Source organism: Lutra lutra, chromosome 16 (assembly GCF_902655055.1).
Source record: "Lutra lutra chromosome 16, mLutLut1.2, whole genome shotgun sequence".
NCBI classification, from domain to species: domain Eukaryota; kingdom Metazoa; phylum Chordata; class Mammalia; order Carnivora; family Mustelidae; genus Lutra; species Lutra lutra.
In genome coordinates, this window is record NC_062293.1 from 47,586,293 (window position 1) to 47,605,920 (window position 19,628).

The window sequence follows — 19,628 nt, forward strand, 5'->3', positions numbered from 1 at the left end:
AGTGTTTGAGGGCCAAGGAGCTAGATGAGCCCCAAGGAGTCCCCACATTCCAGGGACAGGAAGAGGATGGGGACCAAGAGGAAATATCCCAAAAAGATGGAGGAGAACCAGAGGGTTGTGATGGCTCAGATGCTGGGGAGAAGGAGCTCATAGTTGGGGGTGGGGGATGGTTAGAAAGGCCAGAGAAGCTGTGCAAGGTCTAGGCAAGAGGAGAAACAAAGCACGAGGACCCCTGCTGCAGCTTCCCTATAGATCCCCATTCCCACAACCTCCCTTTGACAGTCTCTGTTAGGCTGACCCAGGACCCTACTCTAGCTCACATCTAAGGGGCTGAGTGGCACTGAGTGAGCTCTGGGACACTGACAGGCCCAGCGTGGGGAATTGGACTGAAGTCTGCAAGCAGAGGTGTCATCCCCGCAACCTTGGGATGCCGAATGGCTAAGGAGACCCACTGGAGTCTGTGCCAACCCCCTTGAGGGCCTGGGCTGGCCTCCAGGGTGGACACAGGCCCCCTCCACACTCCACAGAACTGCTAAATTTAGCCAGGCAGAGGAGGCTGTCCTGGGTCTGAGGGCTTGGCAGCATTGCCTTGTCTCCCTACAAGGTCTGGCCCACTACTGGAGCTGGCCACTCAGCCTTTGGGCTTATAAGGCAGGTCTAGCAGCTCTCAAGTGCTGGAGTCTTGGGGTGGGCTCTTGGCCAAGCTCTCAGACTTTGGGGAGCCTCCTTTCCAGCCACAAGCAGACATGGGAGCTATTTGGGCAAGCCACTCAATTTCTAGAGCCTCAGTTTCCCCATCTGTAAAATGGGGGTTCCAGTACCTACTTCATGGGAGCGGTTTTAAAAAAGAAATCTGCTGAGTATGAAAGTACTGTGTCCCCTGTAAACTCTGACCCCTGGCCTGCTCATCTTTGTACCACCCCCTGACAATGCCTAGAATAATCACAGATGTCTGTTCTTGGGGATGCCAGAGTTGGGGCAAGGAGGGAAAGCATAGGCCTGGATGGAAAGGTGTATTTTAGAACCAGTGAAAGAGGTATTGGTCCCAGCAGCTGCCTGTTGTACTCTGGCAAAGTTATTAGCAAAAAAAGAGATTTATAATTGGGAAGATGAATATAATTGCTCTTATTTCTTTTTATTTTGGGCATGCTTTGGATATGACAATCCCAAATGAGATAGTCCCCCATGATAGTCTGTTTGCTAACTGTCAAGGTCAGAACTGAGGCTCTAACAGGAGCACAGGAGCACACACAGGTGTGTGCTCCAGGCAAGGGTGTCTGAGTATCTAAGGAGACCCATCGGAGCCTTGTGCCGAACTGCTTGAGGACCTGGGCTGGCCTTCAGGATGGGCATAGGCCCCTCTGTGCTCCAGTGGTTGCTAAATTTAGCCAGGCAAAGGAAGCCATCTTTCCATTAGTCCATCTGTCAGAAGCCTGGCTCCTTGGAAGTGGGGAGAGGGGGTGAAGGAAGAGGTGGATGAGATCATGGTGATGATGTGAAAAGGGCAGGTGCAGATTGGAGAATGACTGTCTGACTTCCTTTCCTCTCCTTCCTCCCCTCTGCCCACCTCATCTAGTGCCTGTTACCCTCCTGAATGTCCAGGAATCATGGGTGGAGGGGGACACAGAGACAGCTCCTGTACCGCATCAACACCTACCCCCATGCTTGATTGCAAGCAATTCACGTCCTGGGACCTGCTATTCCAAGAGCCATGGGTTCACCTGGAAAGGGAGTAGGCCGTTTTGTTTGGGATCAAGACCAGGCCAAGATGACATTACACCCACAGGCCTGGATCCTAGCATCTCTGGATTTTTTCCTTAGAAAGCCCAGGATATGGTTCTGACCTGCCCCTCCTGAAGGTAATGTTGGACAGACTGGTTGGGCCTGATTGATGAGGCTGATCTGTTTGAGAGGGGAGATTGGTCTAGGGTGCTAGAAGGGGCCATGGGCTTGCCCTCTGTGGAGGCCCTTGCTGCCAGGAAAGCAGCTCTACTCAGACAGGCGGCTGGGATTTCCAGCCCTGAAGCCTGGCTCCCTGCCTAGAGCAATTTCCCAGTTAAAGGCTTGCCAGGAAGAAGATTCATAGTGAGGCACCTTGGACTGCAGGGGAGTTCCCCACACCCCCAGGGTACACCCAGGCTCCATCTTCCATCTCCAGAGGAAGCCCCAAGAACACCTGGCAGGGTTGATGGCCAACGAGAGAGGCCTTCCTGCTTCAAGTTGAGGCCTCTAGTACTGCTTAGGGTGAGTTTGGGCGATTCATTTCTCCTCTCTGAGTTCATTTCTTCATCTGCAAAATAAGGCATTGGGTCAGGGGAGGCCTCCAGCTCTAGGGCTCCAAAAGCAAACGTAATACCTCTGTTCCGCCCCCAGTCTCCTGGGGCCCTTGCATTCATGCCCTGGGCTGTGGTTGAAGACAGGGTCTGCAGAGGGTCTGTACCTTAAGATCAATAATAGCCTCAGGATTTTGTCCTCAGTGTTGTTGGGACCCATCCTCTTGGGGCCTCTACCTATGAGGGGAATCCCATTATCATCCCCATTTCACAGATGAGGATGCAGGCTCAGACTGGTGAGGCAAGTTACCCAAGACCTCGCAGGCAGCTAGTAGCAGAGCCAAGGATATTAACTGAGGCTGTCTGATGTCAATGTCAGGCTTTCCCGCTTTTGTCTCAGGAGCCCAGTGGCAATATGTGGCCCCTGAATCTTCTAGGCACTTGCCTCCTTCTGCTTGTTTTTGGGAGGTGGAGATGTGGCTGGGACAGAACAAATGATGGGAGAGAAGAGAGGAGCTATAGAGATGCCAGCCAATGCTAAGGTTGACTGGGCAAAGGCCAGGCTTGGACTCAGAGGGACAGGTGGATGGAAGCTGGGCTATAAGGACAGAGGTGGGGGTCCTGCTGCAGGCACTGGAAGTATCAGACAGCTGGTACTTCTAGAAATGGCCCTGCTTCCTCTTCTGCTCTCCTGGCCACAAACCCCACAGAGACTGAGCTCCCCACCGTGGGGGCACAGGTAGAATGGGGAGGATGTTTGGTTATGGGTCCCTGGTTTGGGGAAGGCTTCAGCCTGAGGCCACTCCACCCAAGTCCTGGCCTTGTTCTGTTCCCCCAGGTTCATGGGGGGCTGACAGCTTTATCTTTGCCTTGTGACGGGTGGCTCGTGGTTTCCTGCCAACAGCTCCTCTTTCCGGAGGCTCAGCAGGGCCCAGGCGGAGCCAGAAGGAGCTGTGGGGCTGGGCTGGGGTGGCCCCACCAGCCCCGCCCCCATCTATCTTTGGGAATTTATTTGTCCACAGACGCTGCTGGCCCTCAGTCCATTGCCTGCCAGGGGCCAAGAGCTGCTCTGATCACCCAAGGACTCTATTTTTCAACCCAAGTGCCTTCAACTGACCCCTGACTCCTGACCTCTGGCCCCAGCTGCCCTGTCCTGCCCTACCTTTCCTAAGTGGCCAGGAAGCCCCTGGGTTTTCACTGTAGACGTGGGCATTGACACCCAGCTCACCTCAAGAGCAAAGGCGGTGCAAAGGACTCAGTTCTCAGGCCCCAGCCTGGCCCACCATGGCACAGCGGCTCCAGGATGAACTGGCTGCTTTTTTCTTTGAGTATGACACTCCCCGAATGGTGCTCGTGCGCAACAAGAAGGTGGGCGTCGTCTTCCGCCTGATCCAGCTCGTGGTTCTGGTCTACGTTGTTGGGTGAGTCTGGGCCCCCTACCTGCCACCCTTCTTGTACCAGCTTCCAACCTGGGCCTCTCCTCCAGGCTCTGGGAAGCCCCCATGACCCCAAGGAGCTCCTCTTTCTCTTCGTTGGTTGTCATCCTCCTTAACAGACTGTAGTGTTACTCAGAAGGAATGAAAGCCTGCTAACTCACTGTCAAGATGGGGACAGTTCAGCAGAGAGGGAAGTCCTGCCCTGGGTCATATGGTGAACAAGAGGCAAAGCCGTTGGGCCCTAAGGAACTGACTCACTATTAACGGTCTCTCAAGTGGTGAGTGGTGCCGGAGGCCAGGGCTCTAGCAAACCACAACCAGAGTCCTTCTATTTCTGACCTCCTTGCCACGCCAGGCAGAGACACACCCCATTTTAAAAGCCACACACCATTTTATAGGACAGGCCCTGTTCCCACCTGCCCTGCCTAAATTAGAGGCATCCTGAGATACTTGAAACCCCCAGAGTAAAGAAACTTCCAAATTCAGAACACCTGGCACCTTAATGGTGGCCTGTCAGGCAGGGATTGGAGGTCAGTTCTGGTCCCAGGGATGACTGCTCCTTTCTAAGCATCTTGAGACCTGTCCCATTGTCCCAGGAGAGCAGAGGCAGAAGTAAGGTGGTACTCCCCTGCAGTCTTGCCATCCTGGGAGCCAGGACAGGCCTGACCATGGCTTACACATACGTGTGCTTCCGTGAGCACACATGTGCATGGTGGTGTGTGTATGTATGTGTGTCATACCTGGAGCTCTGTGTGGATGCGCGTGTTCTGTGTCTGGGGCACATGCCTACGGGGTGGCTGCTGGGTGTTCCCTGTGTCTGAGTACCCACATGTGTATGTCATGTGGCTAAGGTGACTGGGCACCTGATGTGGGTGCCCCGGCGTTGCGGGGGCATTATGTCTACTCAGGGTGATACAGCAGAGGGTTCTTGGAGCTCCCAGGGCCAATGAGGGAGTTTCAGCTCCTGCTGAGGGGGTTTGGGGATACCCGGCAGAATCACTGTGCTGTGGGATTCTGAGGGCCCTGCCCCTCTCCTGTCCATGTCCCCATATTTGCTGTGGGACTAGAGCCCAGCATGGGCTGACTAGAAGGCCAGACAGTGACCATATCATTCTGGTCCCTCCAGGGCCTCTGATATCCAAAACATCTCTTCCTCTACCCTGTCTGGCCCCCAAGGCCTCGGAGCTGCTCAGGTGGAGTCCAAGCCAGGAGCTAACCCTGTGCCACTTTTTGGCCTCTGCTTCCCTCCTGTTCACAGACCAATTTGACATCTGTAATGCCTTTTGAGCTTGTGAGGAAAACTGAGGACCAGAAAAGAGTAGTGGTCACATAGCAAGTCCCAGCTAGAACTGAGGACTCTTGACCCCCAGTCCTCAGCACTGCCTTCTCCTTTCCCACCTCACTAGGGCTCTGAGAACGTTGTAATGGGACACTGATGCTCTGATACCAAGCACAGGATGGGCCTAAAAGCTCAGCATTAGCTACATTCCTGATCTTCCAGGGAAAAGAGAGCTTGCCAGCCCAGGCCTAGCCCATGCTTCACCAGAAGAGGCTGGAGAATATTGTCCTCACTGTGGCCCTATTGCCCCTTATTTCTGCTTTAAGTCAGCAGTAGGAGCAGTGCCAGGGCCCTCTTGTGCATTGGTGACAGACTGTGAGAGGGAAAGTGACAGTCCTCCCACACCACTCCCCATTGTACCATATCCCTCAAGCCAACATCCAGTCCTGAACACATACCTCTAGTAACAGAGACCTGCTTACCTCCCTCCTTGCTTTCCTCCCCCCAAGGATAGTCTACTCAGTTTCCACATGGATGTGGCCTCCTCAGTGTTGGTGAGTCTCAGAGACACTGGGTGATTTAGTCTGGATCTCACAACCAGAAAGAGGCTGAACCAGATTTGAATCCAGCTGCATGGCTCCAAATTTGGCCTTCATAGCCTGGAAAGGAAACATCCTTGGAGTGGGGCATTGACATGCCCAAGTCATACAGTGGAGAGCGGAAGGCAGGGTCCTCCACAACACCCACCCCTCACAACCCCACCCTCAAGCCCAGACTTTCTGTTCTGACTACAACTCTTGCTGTCTCTAGCACCCTTGTCTGGCCTCTGCCTGCTGCTTTGCTAACTGCTCAGTTGCAGACAGAAACCGGCCTGGACTTGGTCTCACTATCCCAAGTTTTAGTTTCCCAACTGTTCCATGGACCAAGGTTTGGGGGAAACCCTCTAAAGATGCTGCACACAGGCTTGTTTCTGAGGAGGGATGCCTTTCCTTAATTAGCCCTCTTCCCAAGGCCCCTTTCTGTCTGAATGTCTGGTCCTGTGGGTGTTGCAGGGTACAAAGGCGAGAATGGGAGAAGAGCCAGAATCCCGCATTCCAGAGACAGAGGCACAAACAAGATGGAGGGTGGGCAGACACAAAGACAGAACCAGACAGAGGGACAGACACTGACACACAACCACTCAGATGAAGAGAGAGGTCCTGAGACTGAGAGATGGCTAATTACTAAGAGGCAGAGAGGTTGATGTTGAGAACCCAAGCAGACACTGAGAAGGCAAACTGAAGCTGTGTTCTCTATCAGTCACACTCTTCTGGAGAGTCCATGGCAAATGGAGGGAACAAGTGAGCCTTGAGGCCCTGGTGGGCTGAGCTAAGATCACACTCTTTTTGTCTCAAATTGGTAAATTTGCAGTCAGAACTGTCTCCTGGGAGGTGATGAGCTCTCTGTAACTCTGTATAGAGGCAGTATACATGGGCTGTCATCCATGACCTAACAGGCCCAAACAAGGAGTGTACTGGGATATATCCCTGCCTGGAGGGCTCTGGTTTGGGGAGGACAGAGGTCTGGCTGCGGTACACAGGGGGTCCCAATGGGATCTGTGAATGCTACTTGGTAAATGGAGCCTGGAAACCTTTCTGGAAGAGAAAACAGAGTGGCGGAACCAGCCTTGAGCAAAAAAGCCTAGGGGCTGTAAGCCAGGCAAGCCTGCTCTTGGCTTTCTCTTTGCCACTACCCCCTCCTCCCTCATCTACCTCCACACAGAGCTCTTGAGTTTGCATGCTTCTGAAATTTTCAAATGGGTCCCTCAGCATACCAATCAGGAATAAGGATAGATACAAATTATTGATTGGAAAAATACATCCAGGGACATTTCTACAGCATCTTCTCTGTGCCTATTGCTGTGCTGGGATCCATGCAACAGAGGTGGGGTACAGGGTGACCAAAGGAAAAGTAAGGAGTGGAGGATGAGTTATCCAGTATTCCTTTGGTTCCTAGAGAAGAGTGGGGCTATCGAGTGGTTTATGCAACTGAAAAAAAAAAATCAGTAAAGGCTTCAGGCCTGGCCGGATCCTCCATGCTGAGGGCACAGGAAGAGCAAGTTCTGTAGGGAGATGGGGAATTCAGGTGGGTCCCATTTGGGTTCTCCAAAGAAGCTAGCCAGGATTTTCTCTTCTTCCCAGCTCTACTATCTTCTGGACTTCATTCTTAGGCAGTCTCTTTGTCCTCATAGTGACAAAATGACCACCAGCATCTGCAACCTGACATCTCACCAGCTTAGCCATCTCTAGGGCATAAAACTATCTTTTTTTCCAGAGTTCCAGCAAAAGCCCCAGATCTAATTCTTACTGGCAGGGATCAGACCAAATGCCTACTACAAAACCAATTGTTATGGCCAAGTAAATGAAAAACCCTTGTTGGTAGGTAGAGTCTCGTCATGTGTCTACCTGGTCCAGGTACTCCTGCTGGAAATCCGAGAGTGATCAAAGGCTCTGGGGCAGGAAAAGAACAGTAAAAGAGTCACTAAGGTTAGGCTGTGGAGCATGAAAGGACCCAAGGGGAAGGAGGTGGAAGGGTGAGTACAGCCACTGATTCAGGCCTCTGAATGCCAGGCTGAAGAACATGAGCTTTCTCCTACAGATTTTGGAGAGCCATAGAAGGATGTCTAGCAGGGGAAGGCCCAGGGCAAGCAGGGGATGGGGAAGGAGCAGGAGGGGAGGAGGACGCCATGCCAAGGCAGAAGCAGTGAGCATGGAAAACAGAAGTAGTCATCCTGGTGAGCCCCACACCAGGGAGGTGTGTGTGTGTGTGGAGGGGGTGCCCACTGCTTAGTTTCTGCCCATTATTGCCGCAGCAGTTCATGGCCCAGCACAGCCAGAGTTTTTGACTTCTTAAGAGCAGTGAGAAATTGGAATTTATGAGCAAAAGGAGCCTTTTGGTATTTAGAGGTTGGTGACTCATTAAAAAAATGTTTAAACATGAATTGTCAGCCTAATTTATCTGTAGACAACATGTAGACTAATCTCCAAACACTCAGTGTGGGGCCCAGCTCTAAACTCAATCCCTCCTGGGCCTGGAGTCTGGTGTTGCCTCTTCCCAAGGCTGCTGTGCCCCATAGCATCTGCCTGGTCTGGTTAGCTCCTGCCCATGCTTCCATCTTTTGTCCCCACCAGCCATAACATGTCACATCCCCACACCAGAGTTGCCCTCACCTCTGTCCCAGCTCCTCTGTGTCTCAGCCTCTCACAGCAAAACCCCTTTCGGTCCTTAGATGAAAGCCAAGAGGACAGAGGGCCACAAAGAATGTGGGGATAATGGAAAATGAGGGTGTGAGGCTTTGAGGAGGATGGGGTAGGCATAGTGCCATCCTCCAAGACTAGGGCACCAGAGGGGCAAGTTCTGCAGGGCACATGAAGCACTCAGGTTGGTCCCACTGAATTTTTGTTCTGAGATATTAGTCAAATGCCATAACATTCACCCTTTAGGAATATTCAGTTCAGTGCTTGTTTGTATAATCACAAAGTTGTGTCTCCATCACCACTATCTAGTCTACAGCGTGTCACTACTCTAGAAAGAGACTCGTACTCCTTAGCAATAACTCCTCATTTTTTCTCTCTACAGCCTGCTTTGCCCACTCTGGATATCTCATAGAAATAAAATCATATGTGGCCTTTTGTGTCTGGCTTCTTTCACTTAGCATAATATTTGTAAAGTCCTATGTTTGTTATAACATGTGTCAGTAGTTCCTTCCTTTATATGGCTGAATACTATTTCATTGTATAGATATGTCACATTTGATTTATCTGTTCATTGGTTGATAGTTATTTGGGTTGTTTCCACTTTTGCTTCTTATGTATAATGTTTCTGTGAACACTTGTGTACAAGTTTTTATAGGGAAGTATTTTTAGTTCTGTTGGGTATTTTGCTGAGTCAAGTGGTAATTCCATACTTAACTTTTTGAGGAATTGCCAGGTTGTTTTGCAAGGGTTTGAGCTGAATTTGAGGTACCTGTGTGATGTCTGCGGTGAGGGACCAGGGGAGGGAGAAGGAATGGGTATCACAAAACATTGTGTCATATAGACATGTATGTAAGACTGTTGAGTGCAGAATTTTGGTTGGCTTTGTTCACTTCTGTATTTTTAGTGCCTAGAACACTGCTTGGCACATAATAAGGACTCAATCAATAAATACTTGTTGAATCACCAAATGAATGTGTGGAATTAGATCTCCAGGGAGAGTGCAGAAGTGGAGATAAAAATCTGGGGCTGAATAACAAATAGCATGGAGGACAAGGGGAGATGGAGAGGAGAAGGGAGTTGAGGGAAATTGGAAGGGGAGGTGAACCATGAGAGACTATGGACTCTGAAAAACGATCTGAGAATTTTGAAGGGGTGGGGGGTGGGAGGTTGGGGGCACCAGGTGGTGGGTATTGTAGAGGGCATGGATTGCATGGAGCACTGGGTGTGGTGCAAAAATAATGAATACTGTTATGCTGAAAAAAATAAAAAAATTAAAGAAAAAAAAAAATCTGGGGCTGAGAAGCCAGGGGGATGAGGGCAGGTGAACATATTAAGAGGAATTACAGACTCAAGACAGTGAAAATAAGAGGATTATTTATTATGTGCCTACTGCATGCTAATTTCCTTAATGAGAACTCATGGGAAATCCCCCAGTCATTTAGGCTTGCTTTCTTCCTGCGACCCAGCCCATAGCTCAGTACATAGGAGGGTCTTGCTCATTTTTATTGAATGAAAAGCAGCATTTTTGAGGTAAGTGCCATCACATCTGTTTTATTGAGAAAGCCAGGACTCAGAGAGGTTTAGCCTTTAGCCTGGTGAGGCTAAAGTCACACAGGTGGTGAGTGGCAGTGCTGATAACTGAATCATGGCTTCTGTTACACTTTGGGGGCCACACTCTTGGTTACTCCACTATTTAGAGGGGTTCAGAACATGGAGAAGCTCCCCAGAATCCCCAACAGCTCCTCTGAGCTTGGGCATGGAGTCAGGATCCTCCTTGGAGGAAGGAGACTGAGGAAGGTAGGGGTAGGTGATGCGCCCAGTCTCCCTGATAAGGCTGGAAGCACTTAGGACTGGAAGCCTTTGTCCTGCCTTACCTGGTGCCATCTGGGACCTGCAGGGGGCAGCAGTGACCATGTTCAGGCTTGGGAAGGGCGCCTCCTGGGCCAAGCTGGGGGAGAGGCCTGGAGAAGATAAAGTGGAGACCGTGGTGGGGGAGAGGAAAATCTGGGTAGGCTGACTTCCTGGAGCCCGGGGCTGGGAGACCACCCCCAGAGACCTAGCACTGACTCTGAGATTAAGATGTCCAGAGAACTGCAATGAGACCTGAGCTCTGGGACACAGGCGAGGGTCTTTGAACTCTGCTTGGGCAGTCAGAGCCACAGATTTCCCCCCGAGATACAGAGCTACACACTCTGATGGGTACCACAAATGGTCACACACACTCAAACACAGTGACACTGCATCTCCATTCAGTCTTTCCTTTTTTTTTTTTTTTTTTTAAATTAACATTTAATGTATTATTTGCTTCAGGGGTACAGGTCTGTGAATCATCAGGCTTACACAATTCACAGCACTCACCATAGCATATACTCTCCCCAATGTCCATAATCCAACCACCCTATCCCTCCCCCCTACCCCCCTAGCAACCCTCTGTTTCCTGAGATTAAGAGTGTCTTATGTTTGGTCTCCCTTCCCCATCCCATCTTGTTTCATCTTTTCCCTCCCTACCCTGCATGACCCCCCTGCCCTGCCTTTCAAATTCCTCATATCAGAGAGATCATATGATAATTGTCTTCCTCTGATTGACTTATTTCTCCTAGCATAATACCCTCTAGTTCCATCCACATCATTGCAAATGGCAGAGTTTCAAGGGTTTTGATGGCTGCATAGTATTCCAGTGTGTGTGTGTGTGTGTGTGTGTGTGTGTGTGTGTGTGTGTGTATCTCACATCTTCTTTATCCATTCATCTATTAATGGACATCTAGGCTCTTTCCATAGTTTGGCTATCGTGGACATCATGCAGTCTTTCCTGAAGGAAATGGACCATACCCAGGACTCTCAGTTGTAAACAACAAAAACCAAACCCAAACTGCCTTAAATAAAGAAAGGGAATTTATTAGCTCGTGTAACAGGAAAGTCCAGAAGTAGATTTTTTTTTTTAACATGTGTCAGGCTTGGCTAGATCCGGGTCCTCAACCATTGTCAGGAGACTGCCCTCTTCCATCTCCTGGCCTAACTTTCCTCTAAGTTGGCTACATTCTTAGACTTATCTCTCTGTGAGATAGCAAGATGACTAACCATAGTTTTGGTCTTATGGCTACCTTGCTTAGTTACCTAACAGAAAGGATTCTTTCCCAATAATTCCCAGAAAAATCCTAGCCTCATTGCTGAAACTCCCCAGGTTGTGTGTCCATCTTTGGACCTATCCCTGTTGCTAGGGCAATGAAACAGTGGTTGGCAAATCTTGGCAACGTGCCCCACCCTCCCTACACCCAAAGCTAGGAGGGAGGTTAATTTCATTGACCCTCCCAGACAGAAAATGGAGAACCCAAAGGAATAGGGGTTCTTCATGCTAGGAAGGGAAGGCCAGAATTTTCTAGGAAAGCTGGGAAGTGGGGCACCAGGGTGGCTCAGTGGGTTAAAGCTTCTGCCTTCGGCTCAGGTCATGATCCCAGGGTCCTGAGATGGAGCCCTACATCGGGCTCTCTGCTCAGCAGGGAGCCTGCTTCCCCTTCTCTCTCTGCTTGCCTTTCTGCCTACTTGTGATCTCTGTCTGTCAAATAAATAAATAAAATCTTTAAAAAAAAAAAAAGAAAGAAAGAAAGAAAGAAAGAAAGAAAGAAAGAAAGAAAGAAAGAAAGAAAGAAAGAAAGCTGGGAGGCCTCCATCCTGAGTCACTCCACAAGGGCCTCAACTGGGGCCACATAATGCAGAGGCCACTTACCCCTCTGTTTCCTTCCTGTCCCCCTTGCCAGGAGCTCCCAGCATGGCTGAGATAATCATAGCTAATCTCTATGTAGTGCTTACTGCATGCCAGTCCCCGTTCTAAGTGATTTATATGCAGTAAGTCACAGCAAATACAAATAGTACTATTATTGTTATTCTCATTTTACAGATGAGGAAACTGAGGCAGAGAGGGATTGAATAGCTTATCCAAAATCATGCAGTCCATGAGTAGTATAGCTGGGATTCCAATCCATCCTCTCAGGCAACAAAGGCCAGGTTTTCGGCCATCATGCTCTGCTAGTTCTCAATGGAAGAATCTCAAGAAGGAAGGAGCACTCTGGACATGAGGATTATGGTCTAAGAAGCTTGGTTTCTAGGCCTCAGCAAATCCTGCTCTTGGAAAAGGATCTGAAAGAGTCCTTCAGTGGATATCCTCTCCAGGAATTAGTATTTTCCTAGTAAAAAGAGGGGGGGAACATTAGGTACAGGCCAGCCCGGGGAAGCAGGTGAGGCTCTCCTGCCCACAGCCCAAGATGTAGCTTTAGAAGCAAAGAATGGCTCAGAGACTCATCTGGAGAGGGGAAGGGAAAATATTTGAAATGTCTAGCTGGTGCCAGAAAGGGCAGCAGCCCATACAGCCTCATGCCATCTTTGAATGGCCTGGCCCAGCTCTGACTCCTTTAACCCCCAAAACACCTAACAGGTGGGTGTTTGTCTACGAGAAGGGCTATCAGACCTCAAGTGGCCTCATCAGCAGCGTGTCTGTGAAACTCAAGGGTCTGGCTGTGACACAGCTCCCTGGCCTGGGCCCCCAGGTCTGGGATGTAGCTGACTACGTCTTCCCCGCCCAGGTAAGCTTACTCAGGGGTATACATTCCACCCACAGGGCCTGGCTCAGAGTAGGGGTTGGACTCTGTCCAATCTCCATATTGGACTAGTGCAGCTCCCTTCTCCCTCTGGGCCTCAGCTTCCCTGACTATGAATGAGGGGCAAAAATAGGTTGTAATATCAACCCATTCTGATGTCACGGGGTATGGAGGCTGCTGGGTACCATGTGGATTTCAGGGGCTTGTTGGGCCAGTGTTTGTGTTCTTGGGGTTGTTCTCCCAACTCAGAACTCTGCGCTTCCCTCCCCTACTCCTCATTTCCAGGGGGACAGCTCCTTCGTGATCATGACCAATTTCATTGCGACCCCCCACCAGGCTCAAGGCTACTGTGCAGAGGTGAGGACTGCTATCCATCCCCTCTCCCTACTCCTTACAGGGGAAAATATCATGGAAGAGGAAATTGCCTTGGGCACTGAAGATAGGCTTTCTCAGGGCAAAGCTATGGTGGAATTTTAGGCATAGATTCACACAAAGTAACAGTCTGCTATTGACAGTGATGCTTCCCTCCCAGCTCTGTGTCAAGCAAGATGCTGAGCCACGGTTCCCACCCAATCCACAAGCCCTAACGTCTCTGGTCCCTGCCAGGTGACACTGGCATACCTTGGCATGAGCCCAGAGGGGTCCTGGGAGGGTACTGGGGAAGGAAGCTGTAAGCAAAGTTCACCCCAAAGCTAACACTGCCTCATGATTTCCCTAGGGCTCTGGTGGTGGGAGGGGCTCTCCTTAGGACACTACTGAGAGGCCTGGGATCAGCCACTCTCCCTTCCCCTAGCACCCAGAAGGGGGTACATGCACAGATGACAGTGGCTGCACTCCAGGGAAGGCAGAAAGGAAGGCCCAAGGTAAGGTTGGCCTCCTCCTGTCCCCCTGCACAAGCTCTGTTCAGCTACAGGCTTCCTCCACCAGGAAGTCCTTCCTGCTCTCTCCCTTCCTGCCATTCTAACCTTGGCCTGCCCTGTCCCAGACCCAGCCACATTTCTGTCCTCAGGCTTCTGCTCTTTGTTGTCCCATCACTGGGGGCTCTCAGGGATGAGGGGCCTCCTCTCTATCCCCAGCTTGGAGTGGACACCCACGGGCTCCTCCTTTGCTCCAGGCATACGCACAGGCAAGTGTGTGGCCTTCAATGACACTGTGCAGACATGTGAGATCTTTGGCTGGTGTCCTGTGGAGGTGGATGACAACATCCCACGGTAATGCCTTATCCATCCAGGTAGCTGGGAGCAGGTTCCCCCGCCCAGACAAAGGGGCATCTGGATTCATGTTCTGGAAAGGATCTGTCCTCCCTTCTTCCAGCCCCACCCTTACCCCATCTGTATGGCCCAAGCCAATGATCCCTCTGGCCCCTGGTCAAGGGACCTGAGAGTCCATCATTACAGCACACCCATCGCCCCCCACCCCTGCCACCACTCCAGGGCACCAGGAAGATCCCATAGGTTCTCATACCCCCAGACCCATGACAAACACTGTTGGGCACATGGGGGACTCCTGAGGAGAGGACAGTAAGTGAGTACGGTGTCCTCCAGCCCTGCCCTTCTCCAAGAGGCCGAGAACTTCACACTCTTCATCAAGAACAGTATCAGCTTTCCACGCTTCAAGGTCAACAGGTTTGTGGGAAAAGGGGGCAGAAACGCAGGCACCCACCTCCCCTCTCCAAGCCTGCTGCTCCAGCTGGTCTCAACTGTCTCTGTCACCTTCCACTTCAACTGATTTCACTTTGGGGGAAGAAGCCTGGGCCGGGCTCCTGGGGTGGGCCACCTTTAGTCTCAAGGGCTGTGGAAGGGGGGGTTTGTGGAGCTTGTGAGGAATCTCCAGAGCTTTGGGACATGGTGGTCCCCCCCACCCCGCCCCTGGCATCCTGCCGCTACCGATGTTCTCCACCCCTATGTAGGCGCAACCTGGTGGAAGAGGTGGATGCGGCCTACATGAAGACATGCCTCTATCACAAGATCTCGCACCCACTGTGCCCCGTGTTCAAGCTCGGCTATGTGGTACAGGAGTCAGGACAGAATTTTAGCACCCTGGCTGAGAAGGTATGGTGCCAGGTTAATGAGGAGGGCTAGGTCCTGGAATCAGCAGGTCAAAGAAGGCTTTTCCATCCCAGGTAATGCCCCCTCAAGCCTCTCAGGTATGGGCTGAGTATATATGTGGATTTATTCCCTAATACGGGGGAGTCTGAGGGTCAGGCCTGAGTCCTCAGCAGAGCCTGGTTGGTATGGATCTGACACAGAGGAAGTTTCCAGAATGAATGGTTATGGGCAGACATTTTCACCTGGATGTTTGCTGAGGTCACACTGTTTTTTAAATATGGGATGAAAGCAGCTTGGATTCCATGCTCTATGGTCCTGAGAAGGCCTGTGCCCTGCTCGGGAATCTCAAAAATTCCAGAATCTGGGATCTGTACAGTCACCTGGGGTTCCAAGAGAAGCAGTACCTTATAAGGAGCACAGACCTGTCTGACTGGGTTCAAGTCCTGTCTCTGCTCCTAATGAACAATGTGGTCTCAGACTAGTTAGTCTCTTACCTTGAGTGTGTCTGAGCTTTTGCACCTACATAGTGGGGATAAAAATAGTACCAGGCTTGTGCGGTTGTCTCGAAGATCAAGTGGGTTCGTGCATAGGATGGCACTTCAGTACCGCCCAGCTGTGTGGTGACTCTGGGTACATGTTCCCACATGATCATCATCAGCCTTTTCTTATAGTTGCCTATTTAGGGATGGAAATCAGCTTCTTTTCTGTGATATCACATATACACACAAAACTTGCTCACAAAACATTTATCTAAAACAGGGATCAGCAAAGTTTTTCTTTAAAGAGCTAGAGGTTTCAGTTTTGCAGGCCATATGGACTCTGTTCCAACCTTATTCAAGTCAGTTGTTAGAGAGCAAAAGCAGCCACAGAAAATATGTAAACAAGTTCTGCCCTTTGGCCTCAGTTTCCCAAACCCTGGAGGTGGTTTATACTGGAGCAACACTTACACAACCAGAAAGCTGAATGTTAGACTTCCCTGTTCCTAAAATCTCCCTGCCACCTGTACTAGGAACTTCTCAACCCTCACTATCATCCAGACCCTTGCATACCTACCTCCTGCCTAGTCGCCCAGTTCCACTCCTGCTCAGACCACTTCCCAGCTCTCCTGTTGCTCAGTCTACCCCCACCTGTCCCCGATCCTCACCTTGCTCAGAGAAGCTTCACTTTCTCAAGTTTTCTCTTCCTAACCCAGGTCCTTACAGACTCACTCTTTAATTCAACATTATTTACTTGCCTTCCACACTGTAACTTTCACTAGGAACTCAGGAGTCAGTGACAAATGAGACAGACAGCCCCACTCTCGCAGAGTTTATAGTCTTAGAAGAGATGGGTTAATAATCACACAAAATGAATATATGATTTCAAAGTGACAAATGTTCCAGGAGAAAACAGAGGGTCTAACAGGCACACATTTTTAGACTAGAGGCGGTCATTAGGGAAGGCCTCTCAGGGAAAGTGACCAAAGGATAAGAAAGGGTCAGCCTCGTGGAGCTGTATATGCAAAGGCCCTGAGGTAGAAAGAACCTGGTATATTCTAGAAAGCACCAGAAAGTCAGCGTGTGATGGGTGGGAGGTGGGGCCAGAGGGGGCAACAGGACCTTACCCTAAGTATCTCTTCTCAAACAAAAAAAAAAATGCTCCCCACTTCAAGAGATTGCTGACACCAGCATAAGACAGGAGTTTCTTGATCCTGAAGCCTGGGTTTTAAACACCGGTTTCCCTGCAGGGCGGGGTGGTCGGCATCACCATTGACTGGAACTGTGACCTGGACTGGCATGTGCACCACTGCAAACCCATCTACGAGTTCCATGGACTGTATGAGGACAAAAACCTGTCTCCAGGCTTCAATTTTAGGTGCCTGCCAGGACCCCACCGGTCCACCCTTCCTTGGGCTCCCAGAAGGTTGAGGGTTTTCATGTGGGTCTTCTACTCCCAGAACCCCTTGAGGCCCAGTAAGTGTCCCCAGGAAGAAAGCAGAGGAAGCTGGGCAACTCCCACTGCAGGGAGCCTGCAGGGAACAAGACCTTGGCACCCTGAGCCCCCACCCTTTGAGGCCCACCTGGCCAGGACTGGCAGGGGAAATCACTGACATCAAGAGTTAGGGTGAGGATTGAATACAGCATTCCTGGAATGAGGCCTGGGGTGTTGGGGGCATGGAATTGTTCTCATGGACCTCTAAGGGCTCCTGCTGAACTCCAAGAACACTGGACCCAAAACTGTTCTCCATCACCCTCTTCTGCAACCTCACCCTTTCCCCCAAGGTTTGCCAGGCACTTTGTGGAGAACGGGACTAACCACCGCCACCTCTTCAAGGTGTTTGGGATTCGCTTTGACATTCTTGTGGATGGCAAGGTGGGTGTCCAGTGTGAAGGACAGCCAGAGACATGTTCTTAGTTCCTGTGAGTGCTTATTGGGTGTCCATGGTTATAGACAACAGGAAGTTGACTGGGCTTCATTCAGCAGTTTTACTGCTGATAACCAATGGGCCTGATAACCATTGAGGGCAGGTCTTTCCAGCCAGTGACCTCACCTCCTCCACTACCTCCCTCTGTCCAGGGAAGCAGAGCCAAGGTCAAAAACAAGGACTTCTAACCAGCAGCTGAGACCCCACATAGAGCAAGAGCTGTGCGGAGCAGGCTGTGGAGCCGGCTAATGGTGGGGGTAGAGGGTAGAAAGGGGGAGCTCCTTGACCCAAGTCTGGCCTTGGGGTTTCTGAGGAAGGCCTTTTCTACCTGGCTCCTTCTGACTGTTAATCCTTCTTTCCCTGGACCCTGCCACCAGGCTGGAAAGTTTGACATCATCCCTACAATGACAACCATTGGCTCTGGGATTGGAATCTTTGGGGTGGTAAGTGCTAGGGTCACAGGGTCACTGTACTAAGGTCAGTCCCTCCCCTTCCACATCTCAGTGGCAGCTTACCCCATCCTTACTGAGCCCAGCCCACCACCCCAGACCCACAGTATGTTTGAAGAAACTGAGGTCCAGAGCTGGGGCAGGACCAAAGTGGGATGGGGTGGTCTTGCTCTCCCAAGGGACATGCAGTGCCTCATCCCCCCTTCCAGAATCTGAGGTCTAGATAGAGCAGGGTTGAGCCAGGCCCCCCAGCCAGAAAGGATTGAAGTGGGACATGGAGGGTTCTGTCCCTGCCCCAAGACTCCCATGCTCTATCTGCCCCTTCCTTGCCCTCAGGCCACGGTTCTCTGTGACCTGTTGCTGCTCCACATCCTGCCCAAAAGGCACTACTACAAGCAGAAGAAGTTCAAGTATGCAGAGCACATGGGGTCAGGGGCGGTAAGAGATTTCCCTGAGTTGGGGCCTTTCTGAGGCCTTAGGTCCACATGTCTGTGTTGGGGGGTCAGCTGCTTCCCTGAGGTTGACTTTTTGTTCCCTCCAATGCTTACACAGGGCGAGCGTGACCCCGCAGCCACCAGCTCCACCCTGAGCCTGCAGGAGAATATGAAGACATCCTGACCCTCACCCCCTGACTCCTGACTGGACACAGCATGAGGCTTCAGGCAGGGGCCCTGGAGGGGTCCCAACCAGGACAGAATGGTCTCTGCAGGAGCTCTCCAACCTCTTAGCCAGGCAGACACTAGGGTCTTATCAGCTCAGTGGGGACACTGGGAGGGACCTGTTCAAGTCTGGGCTCTGGCCCCAACTCCACAAGCCCCAAGGGAGCTTTGCTCCAGCCTCAGCCACTCCTAGTCTAGAGAGCCTGGGGTTGGGCCGGGCTCCTCTCACACTCCTCTATCAGAGCTGTGTGCTTCTCGCTCTGGGCCCTCAAGCACTGCACTGCCTCGTGTCTCTAGATTCATGCTTTCCCATATGGCAGACACTAGTCACAATGAGATGACCATTTAAATTTATATTAATTTAAACTGAATAAAATAAAACAATTCAGTTCCTAAAACTAGCCGGCCACATTACAACTGCTAAATAGATACATGTGCCTAATAGCCGCCATATTGGACCACACAGAATATTGCAGAGAGTTCTACTGGGTGGCTCTGCTTGAGCCCTGTTTCTTACTGGCCCCAGATTTTCCTAGGGAGCTTGTCAACACTGCAGGCACCTGGGCCGACCTCAGATCTCCCGAACCAGAATCTCTAGGGCTGGCCATGGAGATGCAAGGATGGCAAATACTCCAGGCCATTGTAAAGGCTAAAGTTTAAGAACTGCTCCCGATTGGGTATCAGATTTTGCCTGGGCCTGCCTGACCTGGCAGGTGCAGGCTTTGAGTAGGTGTGTGGTGTATTTACAAGCCACATGGTCTCATGTACACACCCCCATGTACACTCTCATCTACATGCACAACCCCCTCCCATCCACACTCCGGCTTTGAACAGCTGGGGCCCTGCAAACACAGCCATCTGGACAGACCTATGCCCTCAAGTACAGACACATGGTCCACGCAACAGCACCTCCACAGAGCTAGGCTTCTCCCTAAGTATGTCAGGCCAGGACAGTCCCTTCTAGCCATGAATCCTCACTCAGCTACCTCGGCTTGGGGTGGAGCCCTGGCCAAATCCTGCACTCCCTGCTTATGGCCCAGCCTCAGCATCTAAGGCCTGACCAATTCTGTCTGAACACAAGGTCTGGGGAAAGTGAGGGGTGGAGTACAATAAAAGGAATGAGGACAAACTTCCGCCTTCTGTACTTTTCCCTCTCTGAAACTAGGTGTCCCCATCTGTGGAATGCAGGGTTGAGCTGAGAGATCTTTGAGGTCCTCTGGATCTCTTGTTAGACAGTGGTGAGTCGACACTT

General features: G+C 51.0%; 3 protein-coding genes across 5 annotated transcripts in view; 2 read left to right on the forward strand and 1 right to left on the reverse strand.

Moving 5' to 3' along the window:
* The window catches only part of ATP2A3 (ATPase sarcoplasmic/endoplasmic reticulum Ca2+ transporting 3), a 39,807-nt gene extending 36,411 nt beyond the window's left edge, over positions 1–3,396 (forward strand). Inside the window, exon 21 of the mRNA XM_047706684.1 lies at positions 3,296–3,396. Within this exon, the coding sequence (XP_047562640.1) occupies positions 3,296–3,396 (101 nt within the window). The remainder of the gene's footprint in view (positions 1–3,295) is intronic.
* The window catches only part of LOC125086968 (ATP-sensitive inward rectifier potassium channel 12-like), an 874,374-nt gene that overhangs the window by 155,659 nt on the left and 699,087 nt on the right, over positions 1–19,628 (reverse strand). The gene's annotated exons all lie outside the window — the stretch shown is intronic.
* On the forward strand, positions 3,550–18,757 carry P2RX1 (purinergic receptor P2X 1). The gene is made up of 12 exons (XM_047706717.1): positions 3,550–3,694; positions 12,654–12,801; positions 13,102–13,173; positions 13,610–13,679; positions 13,931–14,027; positions 14,361–14,441; positions 14,726–14,867; positions 16,591–16,718; positions 17,126–17,216; positions 17,646–17,711; positions 18,054–18,155; positions 18,270–18,757. Exons 1-12 carry the CDS (start codon positions 3,558–3,560, stop codon positions 18,333–18,335), a joined length of 1,200 nt encoding a protein of 399 aa, XP_047562673.1. The 5' UTR covers positions 3,550–3,557; the 3' UTR covers positions 18,336–18,757.